This window comes from Pseudorca crassidens, chromosome 9 (genome assembly GCF_039906515.1).
Source record: "Pseudorca crassidens isolate mPseCra1 chromosome 9, mPseCra1.hap1, whole genome shotgun sequence".
In the NCBI taxonomy this organism is placed as follows: domain Eukaryota; kingdom Metazoa; phylum Chordata; class Mammalia; order Artiodactyla; family Delphinidae; genus Pseudorca; species Pseudorca crassidens.
Genome location: NC_090304.1, coordinates 66,237,214 through 66,251,750, shown reverse-complemented (window position 1 = coordinate 66,251,750; position 14,537 = coordinate 66,237,214). Strand labels below are relative to the sequence as shown.

The 14,537-nt window shown below is 36.1% G+C and overlaps 1 protein-coding gene across 4 annotated transcripts in view; it reads left to right on the top strand.

The window, feature by feature from the left end:
- Positions 1 to 14,537, top strand: part of GRM5 (glutamate metabotropic receptor 5) — a 548,940-nt gene that overhangs the window by 206,167 nt on the left and 328,236 nt on the right. For all 4 annotated transcript variants that reach the window (XM_067750657.1, XM_067750656.1, XM_067750658.1 and 1 more), the window contains one exon: positions 6,133 to 6,382. In XM_067750657.1, the coding sequence (XP_067606758.1) occupies positions 6,133 to 6,382 (250 nt within the window). The remainder of the gene's footprint in view (positions 1 to 6,132; positions 6,383 to 14,537) is intronic.

The following is a 14,537-nucleotide window of genomic DNA, read 5'->3' as shown; positions in this document are numbered from 1 at the left end:
CTTCAGTATTATAAAATAGATCACTAGGCTAAAATGTGTAAATATCTAGAGTCTACCACGTGCCTAGTATCATACCTGTACGTAATTAATTAATCCTTGTAAAGCATGGTGGAGTATGTCAGTTTAGTTCCACAAGCATCGCTAGGTGGCGCTATGGAGAAGATGTGGTCTATATCCTAAGTAAGTTACATACAGTCTGGGCAATTGAGTTGAACCAGAAAGAATGGGTAAGATTTCAACATAAAGAAATGGGAAAAGGGTATTCCAAGTAGAAAGAACATCATGAATAAAAGTAAATAACTGGGGACATGTGAGCCATCTGAGCTACACATGAAAGAGCATAATAAGAAGTAAGACCCCCCCCCCCCAAAATGAGACATAGGAGATGATAAGAGGTATGTTCCCAAGTAAGTTGCTATGAAGGGAATAATGAGGGTCTGATTATGGTGGGAGAAGTAAGAGTACAATGGAAAAAAGGAAACGAATGTCAGAGAAAGGAAAATTATTTGTTATCTTTTTAGTATGATTCTATTAATTTAATTTTTATTCTTACAGTCAGTTTCTTCAACACACATATTTATAAATTTGAGCCATATCTCCAATAGATACTTTGCAAGAAAAATACCTCATTTACCAGATGTAGCCTATCTATGTTGCCATTCTTTATTATCTTTATCCAGAAGTATGTTTAAGCCACAGTAGCACAGTATCTACTGAAAGTGAAGTGGTACCACCTGAAATAGCAGTGGTCTATGGTTATGCATTGCATACTAAAGGATTGTTCCATGCCTGTGCCTTTAAACATAAAGTGCAAAGAATCTCTCTTAGGTTAGAAGAAAGATTTAAAGTTATTCTTTAGCAAGTCTTGTTTGCATTGTGTACTTTGTAGGCACAAATGGAGTCAGATGCTTCCAGATCCCAGCTGACATAATACAGGTCAAATAGTACTAGTGAAAGCAGCTAGCTTTAAATAGCATTTGAGGTTAAAATATTAGAATCTCTTATTATCCAGGGGAACACTGAAGCCATTGGGAAAAAATCTAGATGTTCTGACTGTTTTGACTATTGTACAATTCTGTCCTTCAGATTTTAAGTGGAATAATATTACATAATCACTCAATAGAGTGATACATTCTAGACACAAATGTTGCAATTCTGATGAGAGGTAGGATAATTAATTGCACAAATATTTTCATCTGGCAAATTCCCACTTGGTGCTGATTACTTTGTACCACTCATTCATTCACTTATTTTTTTACTCAACTTGTGTTAGTTATCTTCTAGGCCCCTTTGAGGAATTAAGAATACACAAGAGATTATTGTTTTACTCAACTTGTGTTAGTTATCTTCTAGGCCCCTTTGAGGAATTAAGAATACACAAGAGAATAAAATTTATGTCCCAAAGGTATACAGTCTTAAAGGAGCAGACACAAGTAAAGACGATTTTCTATTGTAAGATCAAATGAGGAACGTAGGAAGGGATACATAGGTTGGGCAGACTTTGCAGAGGAATTCCTTGAGCTTGATATTAAAGGAACAGTAAGTAGAAGGTGATCTGACAGGAGGAAGGAAAATTAACTGGACTTTTCTATTTTAATTTAGATGTGACATCTTGTTGAAAACCATCTCAACTGTAAAGTCTTTCTGGCATACTAGAAATGACTAATATGATTTTAAGTAGAGCATCTGCTCTTAGAATAAATGTGAATTAAGCATTCTGCCATGGCTTCAGGTTTGGTATCTTTCATGATATAAGAAAGAAAATAACCTTGATCCTATTTTACATTTTTATCCATTAGGCTCTCATTCTGTGGTTGAAATGGAAAATAAAATGCGTACAATGTAGCCAAATCTAACTGATGTGATAGAAACATAGAACCAAAACAAAGTGATAGCTAAGCAATTGAGATAAAATTTGATTCTGATCAATTTTGCTCTATAATAATTCTATTTACAAAATTAGCTACCCCCAAGTTCTCAAGTTATTTTCATTATAGAGATTGTATTTTAATAATTGCATGTGAGTATATCCCACCAGAAATATACAAAGATATCTAAAAGTTATAAATTAATATTTACTCTTACATTTGATTTAAGGAAATTACAGGAAAATTTTATCCTCACTATCAGCATGCTGAATTTCTTTTTTCAGTAATGTTCACTTGGCATTCCATTTTAAATGTTCCATATCTCTCTGCAATTTCAATAACTTTTAAGTCTGTTATTTAAAATTTTTTCATCAAACTTGTACTTTAATATTTTTCAAAATCATGTCATTCAGAATGGCTTAAAGTAAGAAAGAGCACTTTACGTTTTTCTTTTCTGGTTTTCACTTTCATATTTCTAAGTAGTATGAATATATGCTTACTTTTTTTTTTTTTTTTTTTTTTTTTTGCGGTACGCGGGCCTCTCACTGTTGTGGCCTCCCCTGTTGCGGAGCACAGGCTCCGGGAGCGCAGGCTCAGCGGCCATGGCTCACGGTCCCAGCCGCTCCGCGGCACGTGGGATCTTCCCGGACCAGGGCACGAACCTGTGTCCCCTGCATCGGCAGGCGGACTCTCAACCACTGTGCCACCAGGGAAGCCCCTACGTTTACTTTTTTAATGCCTACTTTTTAATTTATGGAAAGTAGACATCTCTTAATTCACATATATTCTTATTTCTTCTCAATATAATTGTATTATTAGATTAATCTCATTTTTTTTCAGATTCAAATAATTCTGTTAATCATCTCTCTCTTGCTTTCTGTATATCTTAACTTCCAAATAGTGAGTGGAGTATTTTAATAACCTTCCCTTTCTCATCAACTCTCCCTGCTTCCACATCTCAACCTAAAATCTTCCTCTGTTGTAATTTCCATTGGAAAGGTTGGTAACATATATTTTCTATTGCATAATAAGTTTTCTACCTTGCCTATATGTGGACTTATACAGTTGAAAATTAATAATTGACATTTGCATCATTACAATTATAAATAGTGTGAGCTAAGAGTCAAGTCGGACTACGATTACATTTTCTTCTCATAATTCCAAGCCACAGACCCTCTGCTACTTAAAGAAGAATGTCTAATAGATTCCTTCTTACTTTTGCCAGATGCTTAGTTGAAGCCACAGACTAGTTTCATATTTTACACCATATCTTCCTTCTTCTATCACCTTTGTTTCCTTGTTGGAAAAATAAATCTTTGCTTCCTCACCTTTTTTCTCATTCTGTACAGTGCTTGAAATCTATTTCATTTTCTTCAAGAAGCCTATGAAATTTTTATAGTTTCTCCTTTATTTATTTATTTATTTATTTTCCGCTATGCGGGCCTCTCACTGTTGTGGCCTCTGCCGTTGCGGAGCACAGGCTCCGGACGCGCAGGCTCAGCGGCCATGGCTCAGGGGCCCAGCCGCTCCGCGGCATGTGGGATCTTCCCGGACCGGGGCACGAACCCGTGTCCCCTGCATCGGCAGGCGGACTCTCAACCACTGCACCACCAGGGAAGCCCTCTCCTTTATTTTTAAATATACAATTCTAAAATGTAGTCATTATATCAACTACTGAAAATCTAAACACTACAAGCTTCCCAATTTTATTGGAATACATATTCCCATTTTTAATTCCCAACTTAGAATGGGTTTCTTTTATTAACTCAAAATTAGTATTCTGCAGAAATTTTTATGTTACACATATATTGCAACTGTTTCCTGTTTTAATTTTAAAGAATAATGCTTGGGCTTTGCTCTAACAAAATCATATTTCCCCCACTAGTTTAAGCTTATTTTTTAGTCTATTGTTCAGTATTAATGCCATTTGCTCCATGATTTGTTTTAGTTGCTCCAAGAGAGGGCATCTTAACTTTGTCTAGAATATTCTTTATAACCCCAATATGTGCAGTTAATTAGGTTCAGGCTATCTATAAGATATTTTACATACATAAAATATAATATACAAAATACCCATATATTAGGCAGTGTTATCTGTGATTTTCCGGTGATAAAGCTGAGATTTAGAACAGCCCAAACTACATTAGAGCTCGGATCTCTCTAATAACAAAGTTCTCTATTGCAAGGTGCTTCTATATATAACTTACTGTATAAACAAAAAAAAATGTTAAAACAAGGCTGTTGGGGAGGTGCTAAAGATTATAAATCTGTCAGGTATTTTTTGTTGTTTAACTATGAATATACTGAGAATTTTCATTATTGCCATCACAATCACTATGCACCTCATATCAAATTATTTATCCAAATGCCCCAGCGTTAATTAAAGCATCAAGTGCAGGGTAGTCAATTGAAAAATAGAGTTGGCTAAAAGTAATCAGAAAATAATAGATTACTCAGGTTAGTGTAAGACTAATAATTTTGGCCCCTTTGCACATTTTTCAGGAAGAGCCCTTTAACCTTTGTTAATTGCAAAATAACTACATCGCCTACCTGCCGTCATCATAGAGGTTTCTTTTTGCTTTAATTCTGGAGAAGAGGGAAAGATGCAGCTGGGCCTACCAGTGTTTTTGGCTGGGACTCAAGCTGGCCTGTTCTGCTTTGCCCTATACAGTTTGTTCATGAGGATAAACTTACACAAAAACCCACCCTCAAAGTCTGAGGCTCTCATTTGCAACAAGGCACCCCTGCTAAGATGGAGCACACACAGGGCCAGGAGGGAGAGGATAGATTTTCAAATCAAGACTCTGCCATCTGCTTGTTAAATGTGAACGTCAGTTTTATCAGCTGCGAAGGGAAGATAATAGTACCTGTATCACAGAGTTGGTGTAAGTAGCATGAGCTCATATATATGAACTAACTTTCCAAACATCAAAATGTTACACGAGTATAGTTATTTATAAGTTATCTCTATTATCATCGTACAGTGAAATGTATGTAGTCGAATGACTTGTACTTGCTTGTTCATTTGAGATTAACTCCTCCTGATGAAATGCCATTTCCTAGGTCTAGTTGATTGCTAGGCCACTTACATCCCACAGCTTGGCTGTCTTGTGATAGTCTCCTGTATTTCTCAAATCAATCGCCCTTACCCACCTAATCGTTTGAAAACTCAGAAAACGAACCTGTCATAATTCATAGGGCCTCAGAAGGCTCCCAAAATATCTAAACTTGAAGCATCATGACCTTTAAATAGGAAAGAGAAACACAGATATAATTGGGCTTCTGAGTCTCGTAAAAGTCAGCCGTAGAAGAATGGAGGGAGCAGAATCTGCACTCTTAGGCAGATGTGAATGGAATGGAACTTTCCACCTACGGGGGATATTAACTCTGGGCCACTGTAAACCTAACTGCCTCATCTGTTTTCTTATCTGTAGAAGGAGGTCATAATATATTTCTCAATATATTCTTCTGAGAGTTAAATGAGGTCACATATATAATAATCTTGACACACTTCCTGGCCTATAAGTGATTGTCAATATTGATCCCCATGTTCCATAATTTTAAAAGACCACCATCAGTCCTTAACCCCAAAACGTTGCAAAATACTTTGGAATTATTCCCCCATATATCGGTAATTTTTCAATGGTTATATATAATAAAACTTTAAATGTTTTAAATGAGCTAATACATTTATCTGTGACAAGACTAAAATCTCAATCAAGGATCTGGAATTTTCACTTGGGATAAAACCACAAACTCTCATGATTATTTATGAAATATATGGATAATATTCTATAAAATAAAATACTCTAAGATATTTGTACATCTATACTATATAAAGTATATGTATTGCATCTGTGTATAATGTCTTGAAACACAAAAATCTGAATCGGTGGGGTAAGAAGATCATATAATGAGAAACAAAATGAAGTGATACAGAATGAAAAGATAGCAGATAAATATTTTCCATCATCTCACATTAGAATATGAGTTTTTTTGAGTCAAAGGGGGAGCCAAATTGCTTGTATTTTTGTAATATTCTCTCTGAGTGAAAAAGTTTTAAAAGATCAATGCATATATGTATCCTGTAGTTTCATTGTAAACTGCCCAGATAAGCAAGTCAGTGAAAAAGCAAAACCTCACTCAGGTCTTCAGGTTCCAGATCCAACACTACCAGGTGACCTTCATGCTCCCAGCACTTATGCGTTCCAACTCTACCCAATGAATCCAACATTCTCCCCTCTGCTTATCTGTTTCCACACAGGCAACTATGGAGAAAGTGGGATGGAAGCGTTCAAAGATATGTCAGCCAAGGAAGGGATTTGCATCGCTCACTCTTACAAAATCTATAGCAACGCGGGGGAGCAGAGCTTCGATAAACTGCTGAAGAAGCTCAGGAGTCACCTGCCCAAGGCCCGGGTGGTGGCCTGCTTCTGCGAGGGCATGACGGTGAGAGGTCTGCTGATGGCCATGAGGCGCCTGGGGCTGGCAGGAGAATTTCTGCTTCTGGGCAGGTAAGTGACAAGGAGAAAATTCACATGGAAGTAAAGTCAGGAATTTGGGAAAATCAAAGGGTATCTTTTGGTGCCTAAAGACAGATGCTTTGGAAGCTTAATCTGTGTAGTGGAAGTAGAGCTTAAAAATCATAAAACACCAGAGCCTGAAAATAATCATGGAAAATAAGTAGATATGCCATGTGCTGATTACTGATAATAACAAGAATCAACATATGAAAATGATGAGTCCTTCAGTCCTCAAAAACTAATTGTAAGGAAATGAGAAGGATTTTTAAATTCTTGCATAATTCCCTTGGAGGTAAACACATTTCAAACTTTATGCTGTTGCTTCTGAAATTGATTCTGAGAATGGCTATGTAAGCTTGTTTTATAAGATAGAATCTTAGACTTTGGGGATGGAACGTGAGGAATTGCTTCTAGAACTAATTGTAAAAGCATTCGTAATTTGACTCATTATTTTCTATTGCAAAAGTGTTATCACGTCGCCTGATCACTCACATTGTTACCAGAACAGTTTCTAAAAGATTAACTTCTGCAGGGACTGACTTTCATTATCTGGATAATGCACTTGATTGGCACAGCTCAGCTCATTTCTTCCTGATCCTGTTGAGTCAGCGTATTAGTTAGGGTTCTGCAAAGAAATAGAAACAGTAATGTATGTCTATGGAGAGAGATACCCGGGAGAGTCAGTGTTACAGCTGTGGTCTGAAAGCTGGCAGGCTTGAGACCCAAGAAAAGACAATGTTTCAGTTCAAGTCTGAAGGCCAGAAAAGACTAATATCTCAACACAAGCAAGTCATGAAGGAGTTTTACTCAGCCTTTTTCAGGACTTCAATTGATTGGATGAGCCCACCCAATTTAGGGAGAATAAACGTCATTACTCAGTCTACCCATACTAATGTTAATCTCATCCAGAAACACCCTCATAGACAGAATAATGTTTGGCCAAACGTTTTGTCACCCTGTGGCCCAATCAAGATGTCACATAAAATTAATCATCACAGTCAAGTCAACACCATAGTTTTAACAGGAATGCAGTTCACCATTTCATACCTTTAAAAAGTTACCATGTTATCACATATCTTTTCTCAATAGGTAGCCAACTTAAAGAACAGAGAAAACCTTCAGAACCATTGCATCTTTCTCAGTATTACTGTCCAAAATAAAAGGCCAACTCACTTGTTATTAACTTTTGATGGCTCATTATAGAAAACATGCTTCCTTTATTTGTGAACATGTGTAACTGACCTTCTGTGATCAGACTTCGCTCCTACTCGGCTACATTTTATGACAGCCAGTTTATGTACCTAATTCTTTTCTGTCTGAGCTTATGGCAATAGATTGATGGGACTGTTTTATATGAGGCCAACCATCCTTCATAAAAATGATACTGAGATTCCTTTCTCATCGATGCCATACATTTTGTCTAAAATCATCCCTAGTTGGCAAGAGTGATGCATCAGTTCATTTCATGTAATCCAAGAACATTCTCACTGCCAATATTCTGAAAGTCCAAAGTGCAGTGTTACCAGTGGGATAAAAAGAACAAGAAAGGAAGACGCTGTCTTGAAACAGTCCTGTTTTCCCTTGGGGGGTGGGGAATGGGGGATAAGGGATTCTGTAGCTCCTATCTGCTGCTTTGCCAACATTAATAAACAAGTCAGCAGCACTTGTTTTTCAGCCATATGTTATGTCACAAACAAATGCTTTTTGATCGCATGTACCCAAGCAAAATAGGTTGATATCTACTGTATTTGCCATTTTCCATCTACATTTTTTGCCAGCAGCATCACAAGGCCAAAATTCAGTATTTTGTATATTTAAAATTTTATTCTGTATATGCTGTTTATAAGAAGTTCTTTTCAAATCATTTCATCCATGAAATAATAGATTTATAACCTTTAATTATATTTCCTAATTCTCTCATTTATTGGCCAATAATAATTCAACATTTGCTTGAGCACCAGTTCATCTTTGAGCAATGTTGTTAGAAAAATCCTCCTTTCTCTGAATTTTAAAAATGTCTCTCTGTAGTTTCCACATCTTGGATCATATTATTTTCTTTGCAGGTGACATGTGATACTCTTTACAGTATTTGGAAACAACATTATGGTCCTTAGTCCCCTTCATCTTCTCATGAAATTCCCACTTCTTCCATTCCTACTTCTTCATAGTGAAAAGGCACTGTGGGTATTAATAAAACCATTTATCAGGACCATTTATAGGATCATTTATCAACTGCTGTGTGCCAATTACCGCACTAGCCACTTTACATGCATTGTTTCATTTAATTATTCATTTGACAAATATTGAGTGGCTAGTATCTGTTAAGATGCTTGGAATACATCAGTGAACAAAATAGACAGTAATCACTACCCTTATGGACTTTACAGATGATAAGTTAGATAGAAGGAAATAAGTGCTGTGAAAAAAATCTAAGAACAACTTGCATGATGAGTACTATTATCATCTCCATTTTATACACAAGGACTCTTAAGACTCAATAAATGCTGAGAAATAATAATATGATATATAGACGTATGCCATGAAGACAAAATTTTAAATGTCTATGTAAGTCTAGAAACTGAGCAGTTAGCACTACGTTCTGCTGCTTCTTAGTAAGTTTAAAATATTCCTGTTAGTAAAAGTGGAGGTCTAGGACACTGAGCAGAAAAGCAGAACTTAATAGTTGTAAGAGAATTTAGAACATCTATCCACTCTCATTTTACAAATGAGGAAACTGATACCACAAACATTTGAATGACATGGTCAAGGTCACACAAAAGCCCAATTACCATGACTCAAAATCTTGTGCTTTTCTCTACTAACCTGTCTCCTATAGAATAGAAACAGGGGAGAAGTTATAATCTGACAGCAAATCCCTGGTTCTTCATAGACCCTCGGTGGAGAAAAAAGAAACTATCCTAGATAATTCCAATTGAAGTTAGCATTTTTATATTAATGTTCCCTCCTAAAAACTCTTATTCAACTCACCCTATACTCCTCCTAGAATTTTAAGATAACTTTGTTTACATATACTCCCCAATCTCTCTTTCTGCTCCTTCCTTCCCCTACCCCCAACTCAAACTTGGGTGGATAGTTCCTATAAACCAGAAGTCAAAGCTAAGAGAAAGACTCTATATTCAGAACTTCCTAGAGGTTTCCACATTTCACAGTTACTTAAAAATCTATCCAGCTGCCTTGGGACAGGCATGTTTAATGGGGTCATTCAACTAAAATGTTAGGCAGGTCTAAGAACTCTGCTGCCAAGACAACCTCATCTATCAACATACCTCACCATCTGTGTTGCACATCTGTAGAATGTTAGAGTGACATAGACCTGGCCACTGGGTCTTCTCATTTGAACTCTGGTTAATCTGTTGTCTTACTGACAATAAAAATGTCCTCTCCAGGTCCCGGAAATAGTCTTGCTAAACACTTTAGCCCTGGCAGCAGGATGAGATCAATAATCTGAATGGTAATGACATTTCTAAAGGGGCTTATTTTTCTAGAATGGATACAGTGTTTTAGATCTTGACTTGGGAAAATATTATTTGAGATGTATTATTCACAAGTTGTAAGCCTAAAAATGTGGAAACAAGGACCAATTTTTAGCAAATTAACAATGTAAAGATCGTTTTATCTTATCTATGATTAACTAAAACTATTTAGCTAGTTGAATTAAGAATTTCTGTCCTTCAATGTTATGATAGTTACCAGGACGCAAGAAAAAATGTACTTAAATTTCAAAACTAATTGGGAATTATTACCAGTGTTTCTTTTCTTTATGCACAGGTTACTTATTTCAAGCCACAATTTTTTTAGCTTTTAAAATGTTTTCTTAAATTGAAGTATAGTTGATTTACAATGTTGCATTAATTTCTTCTGTACAGCAAAGTTATTCAGTTATACATATATATATATATATATATATATACTTTTTTTTAATATTCTTTTCCTTTATGGTTTAATCTCAGGATATAGAATATAGTTCCCTGTGCTACAGAGTAAGACCTTGTCGTTTATCCATTCTACATATACTAGTTTGCATCTGCTAAGCCCAAACTCCCATTCCATCCCTCTCCCATCACCCCCCCCTTACCCTTGACAACCATGAGTCTGTTCTCTACGTCTGCGAGTCTGTTTGTGTTTCGTAGATACGTTGATTTGTGTCATATTTTAGATTCCACGTGTAAGTGATATAATATGGTTTTCATCTTTCTTTTTCTGACTTACTTTGCTTAGTATGATAATCTCTAGGTCCATCCATGTTGCTGCAAATGGCATTATTTCATTGTTTCTTATGGCTGAGTAATATTCCATTGTATTGATATATATGTACCACATCTTCTTTAACCATTCATCTGTTGATGGACATTTAGGTTGTTTCCATGTCTTGGCTATTGTGAACAGTACTGCTATGAACATAGGGATGCATGTATCTTTTTGAATTATAGTTTTCTCTGGACATATGCCCAGGAGTGTGATTGCTGGATCATATGGCAACTCTATTTTTAATTTTCTGAGGAACCTCCATACAGTTTGCCATAGTTGCTGTACTATTTCACCCCTCTAGTTGGTCACAAAGCACCAAACTGATCTCCCTGTGCTATGCAGCTGCTTCCCATTAGCTATCTGTTTTACATTTCATAGTGTATATATGTCAATGCTACTCTCTCACTTCGTCCCAGCTTCACCTTATCCCTTCCTGTGTCCTAAAGTCCGTTCTCTATGTCTGCGTCTTTATTCCTGTCCTATCCCTAGGTTCATTAGAACCTTTTTTTTTTTTAGATTTCATATATATATATATGTTAGCATATGGTACTTGTTTTTCTCTTTGTGACTTATTTCACTCTGTATGACAGACTCTATGTCCATCCACCTCACTACAAATAACTCAATTTCGTTTCTTTTTATGGCTGAGTAATATACCATGGTATATATGTGCCACATCTTCTTTATCCATACATCTGTCAATGGACATTTAGGTTGCTTCCACGTCCTGGCTATTGTAAATAGTGCTGCAGTGAACATTGTAGTACATGTCTCTTTTTGAATTACGGTTTTCTCACGGTACATGCCCAGTAGTGGGATTGCTGGGTCCTATGGTAGTTCTACTTTTAGTGTTTTAGACAACCTCTATACTGTTCTCCGTAATGGCTCTATCAATTTACATTCCCACCAACAGTGCAAGAGGTTCCCTTTTCTCCACACCCCCTCCAGCATTTACTGTTTGTAGATTTTTTGATGATGGCCATACTGACCGGTGTGAGGTGATACCCCATTGTGGTTTTGATTTGCATTTCTCTAATGATTAGTGATGTTGAGCATCCTTTCATGTGTTTTTGGCAATCTGTATGTCTTCTTTGGAGAAATGTCTGTTTAGGTCTTCCGCCCATTTTTGGATTGGGTTGTTTGTTTTTTTGATATTGAGCTGCATGAGCTGCTTGTAAATTTTGGAGATTAATCCTTTGTCAGTTGCTTCATTTGCAAATATTTTCTCCCATTCTGAGGAGTGTCTTTTGGTCTTGTTTAAGGTTTCCTTTGCTCTGCAAAAGCTTTGAAGTTTCATTAGGTCCCATTTCTTTATTTTTGTTTTTATTTCCATTTCTCTAGGAGGTGGGTCAAAAAGGATCTTGCTGTGATTTATGTCAGAGAGTGTTCTGCCTATGTTTTCCTCTAAGAGTTTGATAGTGTCTGGCCTTACATTGAGGTCTTTAATCCATTTTGAGTTTATTTTTGTGTATGGTGTTACGGAGTGTTCTAATTTCATACTTTTACATGTCCCTGTCCAGTTTTCCCAGCACCACTTATTGAAGAGGCTGTCTTCCCATTGTATATTCTTGCCTGTTTTGTCAATGATAACATGACAGTATGTGCGTGGATTTATCTCTGGGATTTTGATCCTATTCCATTGATCTATATTTCTGTTGTTGTGCCAGTACAATACTGTCTTCATTCCTGTAGCTTTGTAGTATAGTTTGAAATCAGGGACCTGATTCCTCCAGCTCCATTTTATTTTCTCAAGATTGCTTTGGCTATTCGGGGTCTTTTGTGTTTCCATACAAATTGTAAAATATTTTGTTCTAATTCTGTGAACAATGCCATTGGTAGTTTGATAGGGATTGCACTGAATCTGTGGATTGCTTTGGGTAGTATAGTCATTTTCACAATGTTGATTTTTCCAATCCGAGAACATAGTATATCTCTCCATCTGTTTGTATCATCTTTAATTTGTTTCAGAAGTGTCTTATAGTTTTCTGCATACAGGTCTTTTGTCTCCTTAAGTAGGTTTATTCCTAGGTATTTTATTCTTTTTGTTGCAATGGTAAATGTGATTGTTTCCTTAATTTCTCTTTCAGATTTTTCGTCGTTAGTGTATAGGAATGCCAGAGATTTCTGTGCATTAATTTTGTATCCTGCTACTTTACCAAATTCACTGATTAGCTCTAGGAGTTTTCTGGTAGCATCTTTAGGATTCCCTATATATAGTATCATGTCAACTGCAAACAGTGACAGCTTTATTTCTTCTTTTCCGATATGGATTCCTTTTATTTCTTTTTCTTCTCTGATGGCCGTGGCTAAAACTTCCAAAACTATGTTGAATAATAGTGGTGAGAGTGGGCAACCTTGTCTTGTTTCTGATCTTAGAGGAAATGGTTTCAGTTTTTCACCATTGAGTATGATGTTGGCTATGGGTTTGTCATATATGGCCTTTATTATGTTGAGGTAAGTTCCCTCTATTCCTGCTTTCTGGAGAGTATTTATCATAAATCGGTGTTGAATTTTCTCGAAAGCTTTTTCTGCATCTATTGAGATTATCATATGGTTTTTCTCCTTCAATTTGTTAATAAGGTGTATCACATTGATTGATTTGCATATACTGAAGAATGCTTGCATTCCTGGGATAAAACCCACTTGATCATGGTGTATGATCCTTTTAATGTGCTCTTGGATTCTGTTTGCTAGTATTTTGTTGAGGAGTTTTGCATCTATGTTCATCAGTGATATTGGTCTATAATTTTCTTTTTTTGTGATATCTTTTTCTGGTTTTGGTATCAGGGTGATGGTGGCCTCATAAAATGAGTTTGGGAGTGTTCCTCTCTCTGCTATATTTTGGAGGACTTTGAGAAGAATAGGTGTTAGCTCTGCTCTAAATGTTTGATAGAATTCTCCTGTGAAGCCATCTGGCCCTGGGCTTTTGTTTGTTGGAAGATTTTTAATCACAGTTTCAATTTCAGTGCTTGTGATTGGTCTGCTCATATTTTCTGTTTCTTTCTGGTTCAGTCTTGGCAGGTTGTACTTTTCTAAGAATTTGTCCATTTCTTCCAGATTGTCCATTTTATTGGCATATAGTTGCTTGTAGTAATCTCTCATGATCCTTTATATTTCTGCGGTGTCAGTTGTTACTTCTACTTTTTCACTTGTAATTCTGTTGATTTGAGTCTTCTCCCTTTTTTTCTTGATGAGTCTGGCTAATGGTTTATCAATTTTGTTTATCTTCTCAAAGAACCAGCTTATAGTTTTATTGATCTTTGCTCTCATTTCCTTCATTTCTTTTTTATTTATTTCTGATCTGATCTTTATGATTTCTTTCCTTCTGCTAACTTTGGGGGTTTTTTGTTCTTCTTTCTCTAATTGCTTAGGTGTAAGGTTAGGTTGTTTATTTGAGATGTTTCTTAAGGTAGGATTGTATTGCTATAAACTTCCTTCTGAGAACTGCTTTTGCTGCATCCCATAGGTTTTGGGTCGTCGTGTTTTCATTGTCATTTGTTTCTAGGTATTTTTTGATTTCCTCTTTGATTTCTTCAGTGATCTCTTGGATACTGAGTAGTGTATTGTTTAGCATCCATGTGTTTGTATATTTTACATTTTTTTCCCTGTAATTAATATCTAGTTTCATAGTGTTGTGTTTGGAAAAGATACTTGATACGATTTCAATTTTCTTAAATTCACCAAGGCTTGTTTTTTTACCCAAGATATGATCTATCCTGGAGAATGTGCCATGAACACTTGAGAAGAAGGTGTATTCTGTTGTTTTGGGGTAGAATGTCCTATAAATATCAATTAAGTGCGTCTGGTTTAATGTGTCATTTAAAGCTTGTGTTTCCTTATTTATTTTCATTTTGGATGACCTGTCCATTTGTGAAAC